The sequence below is a fragment of the Mauremys reevesii genome, linkage group 15 (genome assembly GCF_016161935.1).
Source record: "Mauremys reevesii isolate NIE-2019 linkage group 15, ASM1616193v1, whole genome shotgun sequence".
NCBI classification, from domain to species: domain Eukaryota; kingdom Metazoa; phylum Chordata; order Testudines; family Geoemydidae; genus Mauremys; species Mauremys reevesii.
In genome coordinates this window covers 41,184,757-41,210,418 of record NC_052637.1, presented here as the reverse complement: position 1 = coordinate 41,210,418, position 25,662 = coordinate 41,184,757, and the positions used below count along the sequence as shown (strand labels likewise).

Here is a 25,662-nt window from a genome sequence, read left to right as displayed (position 1 = left end):
ACTGCTAACTGATTAAGTCTCTGGTTGCTCCCAAATAACTGGAAGGTCCTCAGTCCCTTGGTTAGAATGCTCCCATTAATATAAGAACATAGTCCAGAGATCAGAGCAGGAAAAAGGACAAATGGGGATGTTCCCAGGGCCTTTTGTAGCTTCTGTCATGTGGAGGGAAACGTCGTTGTCCAAACAAAGCCCTCAGAGTCAGCATATTTTGGGGGAAAGCACTGGCACACAAGATGGAGTTTAGCATCACATGGTCTACTCACATGTCCTTGCATGCTTCGATGAGTCATAGCAGGGGCCATTACCCATATTCTAGCTAGAACATCCTCAGGAAGGTCCATCAGGTGTGGATAGGCTTCTTCCATGGTTCATTGTGAGTTGTGTTTTTAACTTGAATAGTCCCTTCACAATGTGCTGGCAAAATACCTTGTGGGTGTTACCCCAGGAGCAAACACCTTTGAAATACAGGTACATACTCAATATTCATAACTTCAGATGCAAAAATGATGCATGCATACAACTAGGATAACCATATTCAGCAAATTATAACTTTTCCATTGACGCCTTCGATGACATACTTTGTACAAGATTTGTTGCAGTTATGTAACAGTGGTAGCAACAATGATCTACATGGGCCTATTTTAATCTTATAACGTCTCACCCTGTAATTCCCACCCTTTCCTGTACCTGTAGCACAGGAAGGTCCCCAGATCACTGCCACCCTGCCCCTTGTTTGAAGGTGTCTGGACATTGCTGCCTTATAGGCCTATCAGCTTTAACCACCACGTTGTCTAGACCTGCTCAGAGCACGTCTAGACGGCATGCTGGCTTTAATGCAGGCTTGTCTACACTAGCATGGTCTGCACTAGCACTTGTCAACCTTACAGCTGCAGTGGAACTATAAATAACATAAACCAAAATGGAACGCCGAGGGAGGCTTGACCTTCTCCATGCTGCGGTTTGATCAGCATCTTTCCTGCTGGCTTTTTGGTTATGGGTGGGGCAAATGGTTCCCAGCATGAGCCTGCTCCCTTCTGAACTGATCTGGAGTCAATTTCTCTTTTCCCCTCAGACAGAGGTGAAAACGGGGAGCCCTATCAGAGGCGGAAGGGCGCGGGAGCCAGCCAGTCAGAAGTCCCATCTGCGTCTCAGACTTCTGGAGACAGCACGTTGACCCCAGGAAGTAGCAGTTGGAGGCGAATTATGCTGCTCATTCTAGCTGTAACGATACATAACATTCCAGGTAAGCACCTTGTCTGCTTTCAGTTGCAGGGTGGGTGTAGCCGTGTTGGTCCCCGGAGGTGAGAGAGATGAGGTGAATGAGGCGATATCTTTTATTGGACTAGCTTCTGTTGGTGGAAAGAACAAGCTGTCAAACTGCACAGAGCTCTTCTTCCGCTCTGGAGAAGGTAACCAGAGTGTCTGTCATACCTTCCGTGCGACCCTCTTGTGCTTAACAATCTGTCCGACCTTTTTTTTTTTTTAGCTTAGACACCTGGTTACCTTCTCCAGACCTAAGGAAGAGCTCTGTGAAGCTCAAAAACTTGTCCCTTCCATCAGCAGATGTTGGTCGAATAGAAGATACTACCTCATCCACCTTGTCACTTGCAGTGGCCTGTGCCTGAAGATGTCATTTCCTCGGCTGGATGAGCGGGATAGCCCACTTGCCACCACATCAAGGATTTTGGAATGGCCATTTTGTTTTTATTGCTGTTTTATTATTGCAGACGCCGCCCATCACAGTAGCATCTGGGCACCTTTTTGATTAAATCTGCTACAGCTGGTCTTGCTTGTCTGTGTTCATGTTACTCAGTCCTGTAAAGGCTGAATCAACAACATACATTAGCAGGTGGCAGTTTCAGGAGAATGGCTCCTGATTCTGCACTGTGTTCTAAATTCCCTTGGTCTCCCCCTACTGCCAGCCCCAAGTGTTTAAAAATCATGTCAGACTCCCCCCATCCCCCCCAAATCACAAGAGAGTTAAAAATCATGAGCTCTTAAAAATGATGACTGTTAGGCTTTTTATTTGTCTGCTGGTCTTTGTGCTGATAGGGACTGCATTTTCAAGCTTTGCTCTGCAACCATGAGGGACGGAAACATTTTCTTTTTGGTTAATTAAAAGAAAGCTGAGATTCTCACAATCACATGAATCCAGGAGCTGGGGCTTTAAGAAAAACGATATTGCAGGACTGGCATTAAAATTGTGAGAGCTGACAACACTCAGTTGCTTTGTAATTCTTTCTTACGCTGGGGATAAGACAGGATAACTCTTTCAGGCTGCTTTCCTTGTAGGCTCTTTTTCCCCTCCCCTTCCTATCTCTTTTCCTTGTTAGAAGAGCCCTTATTTCATTTAGATGTGTAACCTGTGTTATGGAGGGATAGAAGGAAACTGATCTGCATAGCTTTGATCTTGGGGAGACTGAAATGCTGGATTCTCTGTGCTCGCTTGAGAAAGCAGGATTCCAAAACACAGTGACTGTATCACTCTGTGGCAGGGAAGCTGCTACCACATACTAAATGAAAGGTGCTCAAACAAAAAAGACTCTTCCCATCAGAACAGGGACTCTAGACATTTCCTTGTTCTGTTGCGTGTGCTTTTTTATTTTAAGGGTTACTTCTCGCTGCTGTGACAGAACTATAATTTTAAATTTGATTATTGGATGCTTCTCTGTTCTGTTGACTCATGTGAAAAAGCTCAGAATTACGTGGCTTTGATCACAGCTCCTGTGCCCACTTCACGGACAGGAGCCAAATGCCCAAAAAATGGTAGAAACATGAAGCTGGAGGTAGTAGCCGTGGGTTTTGTGTGTGTGTGTGTGCGCGCGCGCGCTTTCTGCTCATGCATTTCAGAAAGTACATTCTTTCCATCCTTCTGTTCCTTGCTTGTCTCTTTGAAATCAATTGCTTCATTTCAGCTTGTAATCATTTTTCACTGTCCTTCGTTGCTCCATCTACTGTCTCTCAGTGGAGGCGTTCACTTAACTAGGCTTTCCGTCATCCCAAAGAGGGTGAACGATAATACCTCTGCTTCACCTCTCGTTGGATGCTCTCAAAGTGCTTTGCTAACGCTAATTAATTGTGCATCCCAGGCTTGTCTCTACAAGCAGTTGTCAACCACGGTATAGCTGCATCAGTGCTTAGCTGCAAGTGTAGGAAAAATTCCAGGGTTTTTACCATGCGCCTGTGAAAACCTGCTCTAGATTCATTGAAACTGCTTGAAGGCTTATACAGGTTTGTATCACTCAGTGGCCAGTGAGCAAGTACAAGATTAACTGCAAATAAAATGTCATTTAATGCAGCATTAGGGTTGGTGCTTTAAACTTGCAAAAGCCAAGAATCTCTGAGTTAAAATTCTCCAAGGTGCCATAAATCTAACCTGGGTGCGCTATATCTCGTTGTTTAGCACTGGCTATAGTGAGATACTGCACAGAGTATTTATTTTACAGTGTGAGCAAACTAGAGGGTGGAGAAAGGCTAGTAGGAAATTCAGCATGCTGAGTCTTTTGGTCTGGGATAGGAATACAGGAATTGCCTGAGTGAGTCAGTGGAATAATCCATCTAGCCCAGTGGGCTGTCAGCTGTTTTAGATGAAGATGTAAGAAACTCAGCAGTAGGCAGTTATTACTCCTGAGGGCACTCTGCGCCAAGAAAATTAAAAATTCTGTGCACAATATTTTAAAATTCTGCAGGTGTGGGTTGGAAAGGGTTTTGTGTGGGGCAATCTGAGTGTGGGCGGCTTAGTGGGGGATCTGGGTGCGGGGGGATCTGCATGCACAGGTGCTTGTTGGGGGTTCTGGGTGCAATGGTAATGGGACTCTGCAGGGGGGCTCAGTGTGGGGGGGTGTCTGGGTGTGGGGAGATAGAGTTCAGTGGGTGAGGGTCCAGATGCTGGGGGGGTGGGGATCTAGGTGCAGCTGGTTGGGGCTCGGTGAAGTGGGGATCTGGGTGCGGGTGGCTTGTCGGGGTGGTCCAGGTGCAGGGGGAGGAGGCCCATCGGGGGGTTCTGAGTGCAGAGGCGGTGAGGCTCGGTGGGAGGTACTGGGTATGAGAGGGTCTGGATGCACAGGGGTTGGGCGGATGGGGGAACAGCTCTCTGTACAGGGATCCCTCCCTCTGCAGCTGAGGAGCGATGGGTGCAGTAAGCTGGGAGCAGGGGGAGTTTGCAGTGATTCTTGCAGCCAGGGGAGAAATCTAGGGGGATGGGCCTCACCTGGCCCCAGATGCCATGCAGGGGACGAAGAGGTCCCATCCTGCCCAGCTGTGACTAGCAGCTGAGCCCAACGCAGGGTAGGAGCCACCAGCTGGGTGTTCCCCAGTCCCGCCTCCTGCCCCACAGTGATTTACCTCTCTGCCGGCTGCCCTCAGCAACTGAAATGTACTGCTGGGGAGGGTCGCATGACTGCTCTTGTGGATTCCCTGTCAAAAAGTCATTTTTCTGTGGGGAAGCAAAGAAATCTGCGGGGGACATAAATTTTCCACATGTGAAATGGTGCAGAATTCCCCCAGGAGTAAGTTTTTGGAATGTCTTCTCCCATTCCTCAATAGTAAGAGATCGGCTTATGCCCTTAGGCCTCGTGACTTGGTATCTCAATGGATTGATGCCCATTTTCCATTCAAACACTCTAGGTTTTGGGTTTTTTAATACTCTGATAATTCCAGAAACTCTAATTACCCAATTAACTCTCCAGTCTTTTTTTGTTCAAATCTTCGCCTAAATGATCCCTTGTGGCAATGAGTCCCGCAGACCAGTTCTGCACTGTGTGGAAAACGTGTTTCCTTTCTTCATCTCTTATGAATGTGCTGTATCTCACTGTGCCTGATGTATCCTCTTTATAGAAGTCGTTACTTCGCATACCTTTATCATGTCCCACCTGATTCACCTCTTTTTCTAACGTAACTGGCCTTGTTCATTCATGGCCTGGCTTCAGTCAACGATAAGCCTATGGCTGGTTAAAATATTGTTGGTGTGACTCCGTGACTGCAAGCACTGGAGACATGATGCAAAGGGCCTGGTAGGGGGCGTGTCTAGGTGTAGATGGATGAAAAATTGAGCTGGGAGGGGGCTCCCTGCAGGAACCTGTGTTCAGGTGCTGCTCCGTGGCCCTCTGTCAGGACAGCTTGAAGAGTATAAGGTCAGGCTGGTTGTTGAGGGTTAGTCAGGCCCAGCCCTCGCTTTGATAGCTAGAGTGAAGTAACTGCAGGCGCTGGGAACACAGCGTGTAGCGGGAGGAGGGCTTCCTTTGCACTTTTGGAGCTTTAGATGGAAGGTGCCATTATAAATGTCACCTAAGGTTGTTTCCTTTGAAGTTTCTGGGAAAGATTTCTTTTCTTTACACTTTAGCATGATAAGAGGTTTGCCATGGGGCTTTATTTGAGATAATAACTAGGATGCTAGCGGAGACTGAGAGGCCTAGACGGAAGAGACCCTTTGGCTGTTGGGTTTCAGAATCTCACCCAGTAAATGGGTTGTTGGTCAAGGCTCCCTTCCAGTCTGTGCAGTTTCTAAATAGTCGATTTCTTCTCTGTCTTTCCTTTGCGTTGATGCATTTAGCTGCTTAGATGCAATGGCCTCTGTCCAGCCTCTGAGTTTTGGGCAGCTGCTTTTGTATGCACAGTTCAACGGTAATCCAGATTTCAGCGTCTTGCTCTACAGCAGTGGTTCTCAAACTGGGGCCGCTGCTTTGTTCAGGGAAAGCCCCTGGCAGGCCGGGCCGGTTTGTTTACCTGCCGCGTCCTCAGGTTCGGCCGATTGCAGCTCCCAGTGGTCGCGGTTCGCTGCTCCAGGCCAATGGAGGCTGCAGGAAAGGCCGCCAGCATGTCCCTCGGCCCCCAATCCTGCTTCGTCTTTCCAATTAGGAAAATCTGCTCATGATTCCTTGAGTGGCTTTTCTGTCTTTCTCAGGAATTTTGTAGTTTGTGATTTTTTTTTTTAACAAAAAAAATCTATTTCCACCTTCTAATGTTTTTAGTTCAGCTCCTTCCAATCTGGCACATCCCATACATTATAAACCTAGTTGCTGAGTTGTAACAACTTGAAATCTGTGCTTACAACTCTAAAACTACAGCACAGGAAAACAATTTGTCTTAATTATTAGAGTTCTCTGACTAATGAACTACAGACAGAGATTTCAGAGATCTAAAATAAAATCTGTGGATCTTAATTGAATAGGAATTTGTGTAAAAAAAAAAAAAGACATTTTTTAAAAGAAAAACACTGGGAATGGTTAGTTTAAAGCAAAGACGTCTCCATTTGTGTTTGCAAACCCCTCCCCTCTGAAAGGGAGACTGCCTGTCGTTATGTGTCTGTTCAGCAGCGAGAACAGCGGAGACCTGGACGGGGGGGAGCTCCTAAGCATTACTGCAAAACAAATACTAATCAACAGTGGCACTAATTGCGCTCATGAACAGCATGACGATAGGGCGGTAGCTGCTTTAAAGGTGACCATAGTTTTAAATAGAAACCAAAAAGAAAAAGGTCACTCGCGTTTGAGTTGAAAACAGCGTAATTGGATTTTATCCCTCAACTGAAGCTGTCGGGAAGCGCAGGAGTGAATAGGGTGCCTGCAAGCATTTGTCTCTTGCTGTCCTGCGTGGTGTCTGCTAAGGAGCTGTGGACTGTCACTGAAGAAACAAACCTTTGTAAAGGAATGAACAAAGTGTCACCCAAAGCAATAGGTTAATGACCATAATCTCTCCGTTGCTTGGAAGAGGTGGTTGTAACCTTTTTTTGTTCTGACACCGCACAAAGCCCCCCTTGGGCAATTATTAAGCCTCAGAAATGATCTCTTATTTCTTAAAGGTCACAGCATTAAAGTTTAACGTTTAGAGTGGTGTGGGAGAGCAGCGCCCTGTGCATGTATCTGTTACAGCTCAGCAAGTGAGTTCTGTTCATCTCCTGCTGCAAGGCATCCTGGCTAACAAATAAGCTCTTCCCCGTGGCTGCTTTTCCTGAGGCCGTCAAGTGCATGCAAGGCAGGGATACCGACAGCCCAAGCTTTGATGCAGCCCCTGCAGATTTCACTAACTTCCAGTGGACAGGCTGGCAAAGCGTGTGAGGTGGAAACGGTCTTGTTGTTGAGTCTGAAGTTGAATGGGTTTCAGTATCGATGAGTGGGGCAATGTTTATACTGAGCTCCGTCCTTAGAAGAGTGGGGGCTCGCTTTCTTTTCCAGTTGACCTGTGTGTCTCCATTAGCATTGCATAGGCGGGCCAGCCTTTTACACAGGTGAGGTGAATGAGAGCATCGTCTGTCTAGTGCTGTCCACTGATATCGAAGCCCCCTACAAGCGTCGTTATTTCCACTTCACAATTTGGGCAACTGAGGCATTGAGAGGCGAGGTGACTTGCCCAAATTCTCAGTTAGCATTGGTGGTGGGGATAGAAGCCAGGTCTCCTGACTCCTAGTCCAAAGCCCTGGCCACTGAACCATGCCTCCTGGGCAGCTTCCCAGCATGCCCTGTCTAAGGAAGTGATGCGATAGAACTGGGAGCCTCTAAGGTTGGTAACTCGCAGGCCAGTTGCAAACCCCTCTGACGATGGGGTTTGTACTTATCTGGCCTTCTGTTTCCAAAAGGGCATCCCTGTTTTATTTCTTGGCTGGGTGGCCCTTTGGGACCTCAACATTTATTATGAAGCTGCCACGATACCTCCTCTGCACTCCTGCCAGATATTGTGGGGGCTGCGTAGAGATCAAAGGTGCCAGCCACAGGTGAGCGAGTAGGAAGAGGGACAATCTTCCTCAAGGTGAAGACAAGGCCTCGAGGAGGGAAGCTGAACTGGTGGGGTCACTGGGATTTAGGAGAAGGCTGAAGTTGGGCTACCTTGCCCATCACCATAGTATCTGACCCATCTTTGTCTCGTCCTGGAACAGGGATTTCCCCAGGATGCCGACCTGCTGTCATGGCATTTAAAAGGCAACTTAAAGAACTAAAAATCAGGTGTCACTGAAGTTTTTGTTTTCCTTGCAAAGCGTTGTAGTCCCCTGGCATTGCTCATCGCTCAGCAGTGCCTCGTGTCACGGCTCCGGCAGGTTAAATTACCACACGGGGTTTGTAAACACGGTAATGTTCTCCCTTAATTATAACCCTATAAGTGGAAAGCCTGACATAATTAGCTCATACTCCTGCAGCGTGGTGCCACTTTGCTGAGTGCAGCGTGTTACGGGGGGCGCCCGGTGCAGAGGCTCGCGTGGTGGGTTGTTGGATTGAGCTGCTGGGTTTTTGTTTGGATTCGTTGCAAACTGGAGAAGTGGAGGCTGGGGTGAGCATGCACCGAGTGGATATTGGGTAGAACTGCATGCAGTAGCCTCCTACTACCACCCGTTACCACAATCTGGTTCATGAAATTGTGCCAGGCCATCTTTGTCACTGTGAACGTAGCTAAATCCCATTTGTTTGGTGGTAGCAGACTTATGTGCTAGTGTCAATTGATGCTGCTGCTTATGTCAAGCCTTTCATCGGAGGATCTCGGAGCACCTTGCTGAGGTTTCTTACCTCCCCTGCTAGGTGAATATTCCCCTCATTTATCTGAGACACACGGAGCGTTGGAAGAGCGGAGCTGGGGACCGAGGAGTCCTGACCCCTAGGGCGTGACTTGTCTCTGCATTGCACATTGGGTACTGATTTATACCTGTGCTAAGTGGACGTAAAAGAGCTTCCAGCGGGGAAGGTGGAGAAATTTACATCCACACTGCAGTCACTCTGCATGGGTGTAAAGGCTACTGAAGGGGCAAAGCGGGACTAAGCCCCCCCCTCGGTGTCTTGCATTCACTGCTACAGAGCACTTGCTTCCCTTCAACTGTGGCTTAATTTTCTCATTCAATCTGTCTTTGATCCCTTGGTTTTTATAGAGAATGTTGCCGTGGAAAATCCACAGGCTTGTTTCCCTGCTTCCTCCCTGGTTGTCAGTGTAGTGGCTGCAAGGCTAGCTACCTGGTCAATGATTTATAAAGCAAAAAGTTTTCAGAAGCTTTGCCGAGGGCAACTGGGGGGAAAAAAATGCTGTAAGCAGTAAATATGGCACCAGACTAACGGAACGGCCAGGTGATTGCGTTGCTGGAATGGGCGGCACGACATTCCTATAGCTTGCTGAAAACATCTTCAGGACACCTGCCTTACGGCTAAGAGCGATGCTGTGTGCCTTACGGCAAGGGCATAGGGTCAGAGCACCTGTTCAGCCTGACGGTGTGGTCTAGCGGATAGGGCCCTGGACTCTGGAGACTTGGGTTCTAGTCTGAGCTCTGCCACTGTGTCAGTTCGTCTCTGCATCTCCGTTTCCCTCCTCTGTCCTGTCTATTTACAGTGCGTGTACAGTGCCTAGCGCAGCGAGGCCCCGATCTAGAGCCTTGAGGTGCTACCATTGGACATACACTAAGATTCAGCTACCAGTATGCAACCATCCTTGTAAGGGAGTCTAGGCTGATGTGATCTGCACACTCAGCCATAAAAGAGGAGGGTAGGAGGGAAAGCTGCTAAGAGGAGGATATTAGGAGGCTTAAGGTAATGAAACCTGTCACTCCCAGCTCCTGTACCTGACCCCTGACCGGGGTTTACACTAACCTTTTGCAACCACTTACCGATGTGTAACTTCCCCCGCTTTACACATCGCCCCTAAATTCTGCCCAGTCCCTCCAGCTGGTGGGTTAATGTCCATGTAATTGCAGATGCTGTTTCTGCAAAGCTGCCACTTTTCATTAGCTTCGTGCCAGAAATGCCTGCGTAGTATTAAAGGTGACACCTCAAGCTAGCACTCCTGACAGGCAGCCTGCTGATGGTTCGGTTCAGGTGACTAACCAAAGCTTAGCCAGTGTGCTGGGATCTTCACCTCGCTCCGACTCACCCATCTCTCTCCGATTGCTCCCCCACGTCCCCACTTGCAACCCACCTCCTCCAACAGCTTCTCCCTCCTCCCTGCAAAGAAGGGTTGTATGCAGGCTGAGGCCATGTGAGTCTCTGCCTCTTATCAGAGTCTCTTGCTTTAATTGTTTTTGTTATACTCCTTTACAGTAATGCTCAGTGCTTAAACACAGCCTTGAATCGAAGGATCTCGGCGCATTCAGCGACTATGCAGTAGTGAGGCTCTGGCACTTGCCTCCCAAGGAGGTAAGCAAGTGTTGCAGATGGGGTAATCAAGCAATTCACTGCATTGCAGGCTCCTGCGGACAGGGACTGTCTGGTGAGGAACCGAATGCAGCGTTAGTGCTTACATGAGCAATTTGCCAAAGTTCACCCAGCTGGGGCATTGACGGAGCTGAGACTAGAACCCACGACTCCTGATTCACAACCTTGTGCTGTAGGTACCAGGCCACGCTCCTTCCCATGAATCCCCCAAGGGATGATGAGTTTGCGTTTACTTTGACCCCCTTTAAGAGGCGAGTGCCTTTAAGTTTTGGCGAAGAGTCTGTCTTTCATTTCAGGCAAATCTGCGGGAGGCTGACTAAAGTGTGGGAGAGATAATTGAGTCGAGAAACCTGCTTCTTGAGTTTGTTTTGTGTTGACTGGCTTCAGCAGGCCAGGGGACGGTTTGTTAATTTGTTCCTGAGCTGGAACAAGCAACATAAAGAATAAATTGGTCAGGACAGGAAATGCCAAACAGCGGAGTAGTTCCTGCTAATTAATATTCATATATGCCAAGTTTAGTGGAACATTAATTATGTATTTAATCAGACCTTGTTTATTCTGGTTCATCTTTGTACCTTAGGTGCTTGTTATGATGAGGAATTGAAAATAATTAAAGTGTTACTGGTGTGCTGGAAAAAAAAACAATGAGGTGTAAATTTAAAGTCTAAATGCTGCTCCCTTCCCTTTGATCTGCTTAAAGGGAGGGAGGAGAATGACACACCGGGGAATTCTGGGGCACTTTCTTCCAGTGTCATTCCCTCCAGATTCTCAAAGTCTAATTCTTCTGCATATTCTGTACATTTTTATTTGTGTTGTGATGGCACCTGAAGGCCTCATTGCTATAAGTCCTGTACAAACACACTGGCAGGCAGGGACCCTGCCCCAAGAAGTTTACAACTTAATTTAAAGCTAGACAGAATCGGTGAGTATGACAAAGGAAATGTGGTAACAAAACTAAAATCATATGGGATCATAGGTTAGGCCCCAGTCCAGCAAAATCTTTAAGCATGTGACTAGTTTGATGGATGGCAATGGGACTGCTCATGTGATTAAGTGCTTTGTGAGATGGGGGATTTATTGCACAATTTAATTATGCACTTTCAGATTATTTGCAAATTCGAAAATTAGCTATTCCTCTGCTGCAAAGTCTGGCTGTCGGCTGGTTGTCGGGCTTCCTAGCTCCTTGCCTAGATTTGTTTTTAAATTAATAATACCGGGCGCATACGTTTTCAGCACTTCATGGGCTTGAAGAAATGAATCCTCGTATCTTCCTTTCCCCTCCCCATGAGGCTGATGATTACCACCCACATTTTAAAGACAGGGAAACTGAGGCACAGCGTTTTAAGAGACTTGCCCAAGGCGACTTCAAAGTCAGTGCGATTTGGGATGGAAATTTGTAAGTTAATGGCTCGTGCTCGGCCTTCAAGACTGTTCTGCAGCTCTGTTTTTGTTTGTGTGCGTGTTTAGGGGGTGGGTGAGGAAAAGGTGGGATTAGTAGATGGGCGGGAGTACAATTTAGTGACTACATAGGGTGTATGGTGTTAGGAGCATGTTGAGTGTAACTGCACTGTGGCACGCAGATTTCAGGCCATTTGCTGTGTGGGGCTGGGCCCCAGCTTTGGAGCACCTGAGTTATTGGTGGTTCTCCATTTCTGTCCTTGAAGCTTGGGTTCTTTAATCATGGCATGGATGTAGCAAAGAGGAACCTGAGCCTTCGTCTGCCCCACTCCGTCCTCACCCTCCCTCCATCACCTGAATCGTAGCAGTGAGAAATTAAAGAAATAACAAGACACAAACACGACATCTCTGTCCCATTCTCTCAACTCCCCAAGGGCTCAGAGTGCTGAGCATTGAATCAATCATGATGGAATTTATGGAGGGACAGAGATGGTAGAAATGAAGCCAATTTTGGAATGCATTGAAATCCCCTAATTTTGTCAGTTTGGAAACATTGACTGGGCCCTCTCTCTCTTCATTGGGAACTTAATTTGAGCCATTTATGCAGAAAGGAAATTTCACGAAGGTTTTCCACAGGGAATATGATCTAGTGGTTAAAAATAAGAAATAACGCCACTGCATTATTTAAAGCCTTTTGTTACAGGGATGTGGCTGAGGATTTATAGATGGAACACAGTCTGCCAGGAGCTCATGCTCTCTGTCGCAGTGCTTGCATCTGTTTATCCAAAGGGTCCTGGGTAATGTTGAATTGGATTCTGGGTGGAAGATCAGATTTGGATAGATAGGCCAAGCGATATGAAGGTAAAGAGTATCTCGAAAAAGCTTATGTGACAGCGGACTGTCTGTGTCCTGTGGGAAAGCGATGGCAGATGGATGACCCTTCCAGTGGCAGGGCCGGCTTTAGGCCTATTCCACCAATTCCCCCGAATTGGGCCCTGCGCCTAAGAGGGCCCCGCGCCCAGTGAGAATCCCTTACCTGGCAAGAGGCGCCTTTTTAATTTTTACTCCCCTGGCGGCACTTTGGGTCTTCAGCGGCACTTCAGCGGCGGGTCCTTCACTCACTCCGGGTTCTCGACGGCACTTCGGCAGCGGGTCCTTCAGTGCCGCTGAAGACCTGGAGCGACTGAAGGAACCACCGCTGAAGTACCGCCAAAGACTCAGAGCACCGTCCGATGAATACAAGCCCTACATGTTTCTTTACATGTGTTTTTTATTTTGTCAAGTCATCCCTGCCAGGGCCCCATCGAAACTGTTTGAATTGGGCCCCGCACTTCCTAAAGCCGGCCCTCCCCTTAGTAACCCTAAACCTAGGGAGGGAAGCCCTACGCATAGTGATCCGAACCCTAGCTCCAAGTGCCCTATCCATAGGAACCCTAACCCTAGCTCCAAGTGCCCTACCCATAGGAACCCTAATCCTAGGGCGGGGTGCCCTACCATGAGGAACCCTGACCCTAGCTCCAAGTGCCCTACCCATAGAAACCCTAACCCCAGGGTGGTGTGCCCTACCCATACGAACCCTAACCCTAGCTCCAAGTGCCCTACCCATAGGAACCGTAACCCTAGCTCCAAGTGCCCTACCTATAGGAACCCTAACCCCAGCTCCAAGTGCCCTACCCATAGGAACCCTAACCCTAGGGCGGGAAAACCTACCCATAGGAACCCTAACCCTAGCTCCAAGTGCCCTACCCACCGGAACCCTAACCCTAGGCGGTGAGGCCCCCCCCCAAACCCTACCCCTGGCTCCAAGCCTCTCCCCTATAACCCAACCCCAGGCCCAGGCCCTACCCACCGGAACCCTAACCCTAGCTCCATGTGACCTATCCTTAGGAACTCTAAACCTAGGGTGGGAAGCCCTCCCCATAGGAACCCTAACCCTAGCTCCACGTGCCCTACCCATAGGAACCCTAATCCTAGCTCCAAGTGCCCTACCCATAGGAACCCTAACCCTAGCTCCATGTGCCCTACCCCAGTGGAATGGAGAGCATCTTTACGGGGACAGGCCCTGGCGAAAGCTTTCTTAGGTGTTTTGTAAGACCCGTTTGGTCATGCTGTCCCAGGACAATGATTCGCTCCTCTACCAGGGAGCAAGCATGGTCCATTGGTTTGGGCAGTTGCCTGAGTCTTGGGAGATCTGAGTTCAGTTCCCTGCTGTGCCACATTCTCATTGTGTGACTTTTGGCAAGTCCTTCAGCCTCCATTCCCCATCTCTAAAACTGAGATAATAGCTGGGGGCATGAGGATAAACACGTGAGAGATTGTGAGGTGCTCAGATATTAAGGTAATGGGACATGTATCCACCTAGGATAGATTGCTGGCTACGTGACAGAGGCCTTTAGAACTGTGCCCAAAGCAAGACGGTGATTGAACACGTTCGTTCCTAGGGGCAGGGTCCCTATTAGGCAATACATTTTTCGTCTCCAGCTTACTGGTGTCAGTTGCAGGTAGGGTGTATTTGCGGGACCTCTCTTCCCTCTCCGCCCCCTGGTGCCAGTTTCTTTAGTACAACCCATTAACAAACCTTCCTTTCCCCTGGGTCAGCTGCATGCAATTCCAAGGTTTGAAGTATTTCTGAGCAGTAAATGGACTTGCTTTTATCCCCTGCTCTATCTGCACTTGCCATCTAGGCAAGACTATTTTGCTGTCGGTCTCTGAACTCTTCCTGTCCAGGTTCAGTGCCACAGAGGCCACTGCTAGTGAGAAAAATGGCTGGTGAAATGGTGAAGGGGGAGTAGGGTGGCCAGGTTTCCGGTTTTCGACCAAAAAGTCTGGTCGAAAAGGGGGCCTGACAAGTGTCCGGTCAGGTCTACTGATAGGACACCCAAAGTCTAGTTTGTGCAGGCAGGGAAGGTGCCGGGTCATCACCCGCGCCAGCCCCAGCTCCACAGGCAAGTCTTTCCCAACCTGGGGGGAGAAGAAAAGCAGCAAGCAGTGGGGGGATGAGGTTTCGGGGGAAGGGACGGGGCCTTGGGGGAAGGAGTGGGGTGGAGGTGATTCCTACTGGACTGTCTGTTTTTTTTTAAATATTATGAAATTGGCAACCCTGGGGGAAGAGGGTGACTAGCGAGCAAGTGTGAAAAATCAGGATGGGTGAGGAGTAATCGGCTCCTATATCAGACAAAGCCCCTCACCTCTGGACATCTGGTTGCCCTAGGTACTAGCAGCAGAAGAGCAGTTTCCCTTGCAGCAGAGATGCCCCCGCTGTCCAGAGGACGCTGGCAGAGAGGCCTCCGCTTTGCCAGTGTCTACCTGTGAAACTGACACCCTGCCTAGACTGCAGCTGTCGCTGGGGGATGGTACAGCCACAGCGCCGCCGACAGGACCTTAGTCATGTTCCAGAACCAGTGTCAGGCCGTGGGCAGCTGGTGGCTTTACCCTGGTGAGAGGGCTCAGAGGCGATACGTAATTGTTGAGTGGAGGGGGGCACAGTTTAAAGGTTTTGGGGCCACAGAGGTTTTCAAATTGTGGGTGCACCCCCCAGCCCCAGGAGGGTGCGGGAGAACGTGTGTGGGGCGAAGCGGTAAAGCCAGGCGGCTCGGGCCCGTGACGCACGGCGGGGCTCGGAGAGGGAGCACTGCCTCCGCCTCCTGAGTCACCTCAATGGGCCACCCAGCCTGTCTGGGCTGCGGGTGAAGGGATGCAACAAAAAATCGTGGGGGGGGGGGCACATGACCCCATGTGCTCCCCCCCACATATGTCACCTCTGAGAGGGATGCTGTTAAGGTGTTACGACCTTTAACTATCTCATAACCAGGCAGGGAACCCCACTGGGGTACCTGGGACCAGGGTTCCCTCTCTTTTTTTTTCCACGTGTGCGGAATGAACTTTGTTATGTGCACCAATATAGAGGTGATGTGTGACACCTCAGCTTCACGCTGGTGCACAACAAAATCCATGCGGTGGGGGTGGGACCGAGGGGTTTGGAGTGTGGGAGGGGTGAGTTAGGGCTTTGGCTAGAGGTGCGGGCTCTGGGGTGGGGCCGGGGATGAGGGACTCCGGTTTGGGGGCAGAGATTTGGGCCCTGAGCGCCTGTGTGGCACTTAATAGGCTGCTGTGCAGCTTAGAGGAAACTTAGCCTGGGACCTGTAACTGAGCTACCGTTTTGGGTTCGCTGGAGCACAAGAGGTTTGTGTCTATCTTTGTGGTTGAGTGTGTGGTTGTAGGGAGGTGTTGCATGCATCTCTTTGCAGGGTCCAGCAGATATGTTGATACCTGTCTCACATAGTTAGGTGCTGTGGGAAGATGCTTTGATGCTGATTTCAAATTCCTCCACTAATTCTGCCATGGGGCAAATGTGGCATAATCCCCACCCCGCTTTAATCTTCAGAAGCGTAGCCACTGGATCATTCCACAGGTCGGTCTCTCATCCTCTGCTGTTTTGTTCTTGGTTAAAGCAGTCGGCTTCATCTGCCAGTAGGGTGACCAGATGTCCGATTTTATAGGGACAGTCCCGATTTTGGGATCTTTTTCTTATATAGGCTGCTATTACCCCCCCACCACCTCCCGATGTTTCACACTTGCTGTCTGGTCACCCTGTCTGCCAGTGAATTTGGAGAGTGCCCCGTTGCTTAGAAACAGGAGGTGGTGCTTTGCAACCAAGATAACGTTGCCAAGGAAACCAAGCCGTGAATTTTCTTTTTTCTTTTTGCTGTCCATGGGCTTTGAATACTGGGTGAAAGATCTCTGATAGCAGTGGGAAAGCAGGGGGTTTGGAGTAAAGCTAGCACAGGGCAAGCTAGTGGAGATAACAGCTTTACCTAGGTGTTAAGCTTTGAGCTGTTTTGTGGCTGTGGAGGACAGTTCCAAACTCCCCCTCCCCACTTTTCAATAAGGAGCTCACTTCACGGCATGCAGTCCCTAATTTGATTTCTGCCACAAGTGTCAAAGTCGAGAGGAGGTGTATGGAGAAAAGCAAATTGGAGATGGCAGCCCCAAAAGGCCAACAAAGGCATCATGCTGCAGAACAGGGAGGTAACACACTCTCGCTGGCTCAGATCTGACTGCACTGGAAATTTTATATTCCGTTCTGGAACCTCCATTACCAGGGAGAACATAAGAACGGCCGTACTGGGTCAAACCAAAGGTCCATCCAGCCCAGTATTCTCTCTGCCGACAGTGGCCAATGCCAGGTGCCCCAGAGGGAGTGAACCTAACAGGCAATGATCAAGTGATCTCTCTCCTGCCATCCGTCTTCACCCTCTGACAAACAGAGGCTAGGGACACCTGACAATGTGCAGTCACTTCTGTGAAGAGCAGCAAGAATGACCCGGAGGCGTAGGGAAATGTAACTGACATGGGAATATTAAATTAGCTAAATATGTGTCAAGTTCCCCTGTGGCTGTGGACCCACTGGAAGGTGAATGCAATGGAGGCGAAGGGGTGATGGTGGTGGCAAAAGTGGGGCATAGTCATGGGCACCACTGGGAGGAGATTTACCACATGGACATATTAGACAGGAAGAACTATCCGTCTGCGACCATTTCAAGCTAGATTGGACCATAGCTGAGTGAATGCACTGTAGGGACCAATCCTGCATCAGCCCCCAGAAGGTGCGGTGCAATAGATTGGGTCTGATATGCCTCTTCCATCTCAGTCTTCACTTGAGAGAGGACAGCCCGTCCTCGGAGGCAGATAGCATTAATAGGTCTTTCCCATCTGTAACTACAATCTTAGCTCCCTTGACAAATAGATGAGACTCTTTGCTTTGCCACTCACAATACTTTGAATTTGCAGGGGTTTGGGGGTAGTAGTTTACGCACAGGCAATTTCTTCACAACTCTGTTATTCTTAATGTCCTCTCCTCCCCCCTCCTATCCTGTAATAAAAATCCTCGGTGTGTGGGTGTGTGTGTGTGCGTGCGCGACTAGCTTTTGTGAACAAAGTACTGCATGAGCAGAGGAAAGGTAACATCCGTGTGGTGGTGGTATAGCAATGAAACACACAAACTGATGTGTTGTAACCAAGACCAACAGCCAGCACACGCACCAGGAGCGAGTACAACAGCTGGTGCACAGAGGCGGAAAGGTGCTTTGTTTCCCACTTCAGATGCCAAGCCTGGCTTAGATAAAGGCCTATCCTAAGTGGGGGGGCACTAGGGATTCCCTCCCTTTGTGCCCCCAAGAACTCACAGCCCAGCATCCACAACCCTCAGACAAATTGGACTGGGGAAGGCTCTCCTTCAGCTGCCCCTTTCTCCCTGGAATTCTGGCATACAAGAGGGATTCATTCCCCAAAGGCCAGATTCTGCCTTGTCCCTAAAGGAAGACTGGGGTCGCCATGGGCAAGGGACAGACGAAGAATCCTTCTCACCCCTGCGCTGTTAGCCTAGGTGATTGTGCGGGGGGGCGGGGGCGCATCAGGGCACTTCTAGCCTTCTCCCCTACAAGTGCACAGCACCTCCCATGGAGCATGTAAAGCAAACCCCCTCCTTTCATGTATTTATACCTGCTCCTGTATTTTTCACTTCATACATCTGATGAAGTGGGCTGTAGCCCACGAAAGCTTAGGCCCAAATAAATTTGTAAGTCTCTAAGGTGCCACAAGGACTCCTCGTTGTTTTCACCAATGTGTACATCCCATAAAAGTGTGTGTAGAAGCTAGTATACTTCTCCTCTTCTCCAGGGACCACTGGAGCGGTGTGACTTCAGGGGCCTGAATCTTTAACGGGTGCACAGTTGAGCCCTGTTTTAACTGTGCACCAAGGCAAGAGAACAGGTTTTCCGTGCATTAGTGTATGTTTCTGCTCCATTTGTGCTCCTTTCCTCTCCTCCGTTTGCACTTGCACATGGATTTTAACTAGCTACTGCAACTCGTTTTCTTTTGGCATGTAACTTCCACATCATTTGTGATCCTCCTGGGAATATACTGAATTTCTGGAAGCAGAAGATGCTGCTATCCTTTCTTCCTTCCTCCTCCTCCCGCCCTCTCTCCCTAGAAAGGCGGAGGTGGGGGAGTGGAAGGGGGAGGAAAATGAGTTGTAAAATAAACCAAATGAAATGTTAACGTGATTTGAAACACGTCTGGCTGTGACATTGGCATGAAAGGAAAACAGTGCTTGGCACAAACCCCATGCTAGAGAAAATGAAACCTGTCGGATGCCTTTGTAGTCTTGGTTTTGGCAAGTGCCCTAACATGACACAGACCTGTCTTGCTGAGCTGCCTGCCAAGATGTGGCAGCCATTTGACATTTTCTTTTCTTGATGAGTTCCTACATCTAACGGTGTGAATCTCGTTTGAGGAGTTTCTCATCAAGGTGAGCAGAGAACATGTTGGGTTTTGATAAGCTAGGGCCTGATTCATACTTTATGCTGCGAGCGATGCAAAGAAGCCACCGTGTTACTGAGCATCAGAAGCATAATCTTTCAAGATGATATCAGTTAGTGCATTCCACGACTCGCTTGGCCTGGCCTTGAATCAGTGAAAGGGAAGAGTCGTCAGAGTAAATATGGAAAGTGAGAGAAATCAAGGGTGGTTCAAAATAAATTGCTCATTTACCCACTGGCCTGTTATAAAGATCTTTCACGGTACTCAGAGAATGATTTATTTCTCTCCATCCCCGTATCAGTATGCCTACCAGCACATCTTCCATCAAAAATAAACTGCTCACTGTGTATAAGTAGTTGTTATCCAGGTTATAGGTTTCTAGTTGCAAAGGAAATGTGTGTAAGATGTTGGGTGGCTTGCATGAAATGAACAGGGGGGGATTCATTCCAGTTCCTAGCGGTGATACTGGTTCAGTTTGAAGGCTCACAGTCAGACGCCTGTCACAAGAAGTCACTAAAATAAGTGCCAGATGGTAAGTCTGTTTAAACTCCAGAAGAGAAGTTTTGCTGCCGTGGTTATAATTTATCCTAGGCAGATACGGCCAAATGGGGCTGAGGATGTACGTGGAAAGTTTCACTTGCGAGCCTTTCAAAAGGGGCTCTGCGTATGCCAGCCTTCTAGGAGAGCAACACAAGAATCCATAGGTATAATTTTCAGCAATGGAATAGGCACTCGGGAACAATGGTGGTCGAGTGCAGTATGAGAACCTGAACAGAACAGAGACTGTGTTCCGCGGAAGATGAGGCTCTAAGAGAGGAATTTGCAGATGGCTGCCACCAAATTGGAGGGTGTATTCTCCATTGTAGAATCCTGGCTTTTTGGAGGGTCTGATCGCATACTAGCTGTTTTTGTCATTTGCAAAAGTTGATTGAATTCATTCTTCTGGGAGATGCTCTCTCCCCTGCACTTGTCCTCTTGAGATTAAGGCTGGAGTGAGATATATGAAATCACGTCTCCACTATAAGGGAAAATGATTATTTGTATGAATGCGTCTCAGACATCAAGTGTCTGTAATATTAGTTTTGGATCATTGATTTCTTTGCACTGTTGGTTACTGAGAATATTATGTGATTGTCATATTTAATATGCATTGTGGTACCTATTGTGTTTTGGCAAAAAGTGTGAAAACGTGAGTCATTAAGTGTTGCTGATTACTGTGCTCTGGGGCAATCTGTATCTCCCTTCGTGTGCCTTCACACTCGGTCTCTCTCTCTCTCTGAATGTAAAGTACGGTACATTTCATTCCAGTGTCGCTTCTGTTTGCTGCATTCATGCTAAGAAATTTTTCGTAAGCATTTTCAAAGCTGTCTTGGTTCTGCTTCCAGAAGGCATTGTTTCTAACAAGGAAGAAGAGGTGGTTTAGGTTTGATGTAGTTATGATTTTGCAAGAGGGTGAGGGAAGAGGAAGAAAAATGCTCTGTGGGATCTAATTGACTCTTTCTATGCAGTTTGCTTGCAGTTCAGTGGAATGAAATTGATCATAGATTTCAAAGGTAGTTGGGGGATCCATTGAATTCAGACCAGCTCTACAGATTGTAGTCATGGCTAAAGGGAGACATGAATGAATGTCTGACAGGCCCAGTAATAAATGCTTCATAGTGTGTTCTGCTCCTGTGAGGAAAGGAACACAGGTCTTTGGGACTGCAGGCTGCTGGTTCTTCCACTGGGATTCTTGGGGATGCAGGTGTGGCACTAAGGGAACGTTTGTTGACACGTGCAGTACAGGTTGAGCCTCTCTAGTCCGGCACCCTTGGGACCTGACCGGCGCTGAGCCAGAGAATTTGCTGAACTTCGAGCGGTGAATATTGTAGCGAATGGGTCTCTCTCTATTTATATCGCCGAGGTGAATAAACGGAACAACGCTTGCAATGCTGCCTAGCCAAGGCGTAATTACCAGCTCTCTTCATAACAAAGTGGTAGGGTAGTTACACAGTTTTACTGGATTGGCACAAGGAAATAAGTAGATAAAGCATAAAAAACGTAAAATAAAATCATGCCGGACCACGGATGGTGCAGGACCAGAGAGTGCCGGACTAGAGAAGTTCAGCGTATACAATTCAGGTGACTGCCTCAAAATAAAGGTGGTGTTAGCCTGAACGATTTGTTCATTCGTCTGTCAGAATCCGGTAAAACAGTCTGATCTTGGGCTCCCCTGGATAATACGGGGTAAGACTTCTGTTGACGTAAACTGCCCAGCGTTGTTTCTGACAGTGCAAAACCAGACCTAAAACTAGCGACTTACACCAGCGAAGGCTGGGAAAAGGCTTCCTGCTGTCAGTCCACAGAAGCTGGTGGCAGGAGGAATGGTGTAGCAGAGAGCACTGGACTGAAGCTCAAGAGACCTGGGTTAATTCCTGTGTGACTGTGGATAAGTCAGAGTCTTTGTATCTCTGTTTCCTATCTGTAAACTGGGGCGAGTAGGGAACTGCCTCCAGGGGTGGTGTCAGGATAAATGATTGCAAAATGCTCCAGTACTATAGCGATGAAGGCCAGAGAGAGAGTGAAGCCAAGTTTAGCCCCCCAAACTAGGTAAAATGATTTTACCTACAGTATTTCCAATGCAGACAGGTTGATAGAAATGTTTCCTAAGGTGGTGACTCATTTGTGACTCTGAAAGGCGTTATGTTAAACCCCCGTTAATCTAAACCTTACATTAATTGCGAATCCATCAGCGCGTGTTTAGGCAGCTGCATGTGTTAAACAGCCTGATGAAGTAAAACAATGACTTGTTACCAGTCGCATGTTTGCTCCACGTAACTTTCCCTCTGTGAAAAAGCAGGATCTGTGGAAGGAAAGCTAATGCCAAGGTCCTGGGTGTCCGTAATGAAGTATCCAGTTTATGTTTAATCAATGGCAGGCACTATATGCCCAACAAAATGATGGTTTTCCGGGGGCTTCTCATTCAGGTCTTTCCTCCTTTTCTTTTTTTAACCTCCCTTTACCTACCAATCTGAATTTCGTTGGAAAAACGAGAAGCCAGGTTAAGCAGACATTTCAAACTTTCTTACATCTCTCTCTAACCACAGTCACCCAAATATCTAGGCACTGACGTTTCAGTTGCAGCTTCTCTGACACTTTTGACTGGTGGGAAACTGGTTCATCATTGGTCCCCTAATCCTGAATCAGTAGTGAAAGCTTTGCTTCTTCTACCTACCTCCTCCTCCTCCCGCCCCACCGCTCCTTGCTGGTATAGTACTGTTGCTAAAGGATTCCTCCACCCCCTGATGAATTGCTCAAATCTCAAGCTGCTGTGACTGCTCGCCTCAAGAGTAGTGAACAAAATGATGGCCCAGCTGCAATGAGTTGGTGAGCAAAGTCCACTTCCTGATGGACAGATGTTCTTATTGGGAAAATGTATCCTCCTACTCATTACCATTGGGCCATTAGCTGGGAAGCCAAGGACTGCTCAATTCATGGCATGAATTCTCCTTTCTTCTCTAGTGGGGATCTCTCCCAGTTGGAATGGGGTCAGGATGTTTGTACTGCTGCTGCCCTGGGTTTTAACTGTGCTTTGGCTAAGTTTGTTTCCAGGGCGCAGCCCAGCATCTTTCAGCCAGCAGTGAATTCATGTTTCGAAAAGTTTTTATTGATAATTGGCTCCACTCCAGGGCTCAGAGCTTCCACCATTTTTCTTTCTGCTCCCTCAGGAATGATAAAGCTGCCTCTGGGTTTGGCTGATACGACACACGTGGGCTGGGGCTGATGGTTTTAGACTAATAATTCCTGCTGCTTAGCCTGCCTACCTCTTTAATCGTGGTCTGCTGAGAACTGCTGCTCTCAGCTACTTTTGGCTTTTAGGTTTTGCATGGGATCACAGGTGTGGTCCTTGGGTCTTAGCCGGTGAGACCAGCTTAATCTGATCATTGTGGTGACCCTCGTTAGGCCATAAACGACAACGAGGCCTGAGCCTGGGAGGTGATGAGCACTTGTACCTCCCATTGGAGCCAGAGGGAGTTGCCAGGTTCTAGCATAACTTTTTGTTTTAATTAGCTGTTCATAATGTAGCTTCGAAGGGAAAAGGACCCCATGAGGACTGAAGGCTTCCATCAGAGAAGCAGAACGGGCTATCGAAGAACCATCGTGCTCTGTGTATTTTATTTCTTACCCTTTAGGCCAGACTCACTGAAGTTTAGTGGCAAAAAATTCCCATGCAGTTCCCTGGGGCCAGGCTCTCACCCCACGTATCCGGCCTTTTGCACACAGTGGGGTACAAGGAGTTGTCTCCCACCTCCACACGCACATTTGCGCCCCCACGGGGGCCAGGCTCCCTATGCTCTTGTGCACAGGATTGACCTGCCCCACACATGCCAGCCACTCCGAAGAGGCGGGGCCACAACATCGTCTCCACTTCCTCTCCACCTGCCCTTAGAATGGGGATCACCTACCTGGTTAACTGTGGGCATGGGTCCCACCGGTCACTGCAGCTCTGTACCACCACCCAGTGCAAACCAGTATTTGTCAGGCCCGACCTGGCCCTCTTATGCAAGCTATTTTGTTCTTTTTCACACGGATCAAGCTCTGTCCTAAGTCATCTGAGGTAAAGTGTGTGGGAATAATAGCTCCCTTGCCCATCTTAAATGTAATTTCATGTATTACGCGGCCATGGTCGGTAAACTTTCATATAAATGCTGTCAGGCTATCATAACTCTGCGATGAAGTGGAACTGGGGCAGCATCTGTGTAATTTTCTGCTGCAGTGAAATATTACGGTGCCCTGGAAATTGGAAACTTTAAGGGACGGAGCTGGGGTGGAGGAGGCTCTCTTGATCTTTAATGAGCTGCTGACAGCAGCTCATATTTCAAGAATTCATTTGTAGGCAGACACCAGGGAAGCCGGAGGAGATTCGTTCCACGTAATTGGCTCGGTGGCATCTTTGTTACTCAATGATCTGTGTTTTGTAAACAGTGCGGCCACAAAGGTGGCAATAAAAAAACAATTAAAATATTACTTTCTTTAGCGTGAATGAAATATGGATGCAGGGTCCCCTTGCCCCATCAGCTCCATGGAGAGTCTACTGTATTAAACATCTGTGCGCAATCGCCTGAAAATAATTCACATGCTAGCAAATGAAATGTTAAATACCCTTGATGGGCTCAGGCTGGAGAAGAGAGCACCTGCCTCTGTGTACTTGTGCAGTATCAATTTGGGAGCTTTGCTCGGGCAAGCTAGGGAATAACAAGCTTGAGTGGACCAGGTCTGGCATGTTTATCGAGAGAACTTACTGGATCAGATTGTGTTTTCAGCACTGGTCAGTTCTAATCAATGGCACCTCCGAGATTGTGCGGATGAGTGCCAGGTGTTGATGCGGAGAAGCCATTTAGAGCAGAGTGGAGCCTTGAAGAAAACGGGGTGCATAATTGCAAATACTAGCACCCTCCGTGCTTTAAAACCAAATCATCTTTTGTAAGTATCTGGCTGTGTTAACTTTATCCTGTTGGAGGTGGAGGGATGGCATGCTCTGGGCCAGGTGAGATGCATTGGCACTGCAGAGTGACGGCGAAACTGCTGCAAATTCCTTGTTCGATTAATAAAAATCCTCAAGCAACCCCCCCCACACACACTTTTCCAAAGGGCTGAGTCATTCAGAGAGATTCCTCTCTCACCCAATCTAGTCGAGTGCATTCTGAGTAAATCAGGCATCAAACTCCCTAGTCTCCTTTTTATTTCACCTTTATGAAAACAAACGGGCGGCTCTATGTATTTTGCTGCCCCGCGCACAGCAGGCAGGTGGCTTTTGGCGGTGCGCCTGCGGAAGGCTGCTGGTAATGTGGATTCGGTGTCCCCGCCGCCGAAGTCGCGGGACTGGCGAATCTCCCACAGGCGCGCCGCTGAAGGCACCCTGACTGCCGCCCTCACGGCAACCAGCAGGGCGCCCCCTGTGGCTTGCCGCCCCGGGCAGGTGCTTGGAGCGCTGGTGCCTGGAGCTGCTCCTGAAAACAAACCAAGCGCAATCGGGTAGTGCTAGAGCCTAGCCTGCAGTCCTTTCTCCAGCAGAGCTCCCGTGAAGTCACTGGGAGTTGTGCTGGAGTGAGAACTTTGGGATGTTAGGAGAGAGAGATCACTTGATCTCCATCACAGTTCGCAGATCAGAATACGTGCTAGGAGAGCCCTTGCTTTCTATATCTGGACAAGTGAAACTGTCACCACCCACGCCCAGAGCAATTACAGATGCTTGCAACAAGCCCTGAAGCAGATTGTCCCCTTCTCTGTCCCTGTCCTAAAGAGACAGATCATGAGAATCATGTAGGCTTTCCTGCCTGTGGCTTGGGTGTGTGTCCCCTCCTCCATTTCACGGCAAAGCATGAAGACAGGATTGAGGCTGCTATCTGCATTTTGGCTTCCAGGATCACGCGGGAGCCTGCTACTATTCACTCCTATGTGATGTTTCTGCTGCATTCATTGCATCTGAAATGAATTGCTGGGCTTTGTCCTCTGTCTAAATACAAATGACTGGAATTTGGGCCCAGTGGACAACTTGATAGGTTGGGAGCCCCAGGGTGGATTGGAGGGAGAGTCTGATTAGGTGAGGCAGATTGGAGAGAAGTGATGCATATCAGGGAGACTCAGGGCTTGGCTACACTTACAAGTTGCAGCGCTGGTGGAGGCTTTCCAGCGCTGCAATTAACACCCCGTCCACACTTGCAGGGCACAACCAGCGCTGCAACTCCCTGGTTGCAGCGCTGGCTGAAAACCCATCCGGGTTGGGGTATAAGGAGTGCAGCGCTGGTGACACCAGCGCTGCTCAGCAGGTGTGGACACTCACCAG

General features: G+C 48.6%; 1 protein-coding gene across 2 annotated transcripts in view; it reads left to right on the top strand.

The window, feature by feature from the left end:
* The window catches only part of SLC39A11 (solute carrier family 39 member 11), a 243,333-nt gene that overhangs the window by 130,011 nt on the left and 87,660 nt on the right, over positions 1-25,662 (top strand). For both annotated transcript variants that reach the window (XM_039501621.1, XM_039501620.1), the window contains one exon: positions 1,073-1,243. In XM_039501621.1, coding sequence (XP_039357555.1) covers positions 1,073-1,243 — 171 coding nt within the window. The remainder of the gene's footprint in view (positions 1-1,072; positions 1,244-25,662) is intronic.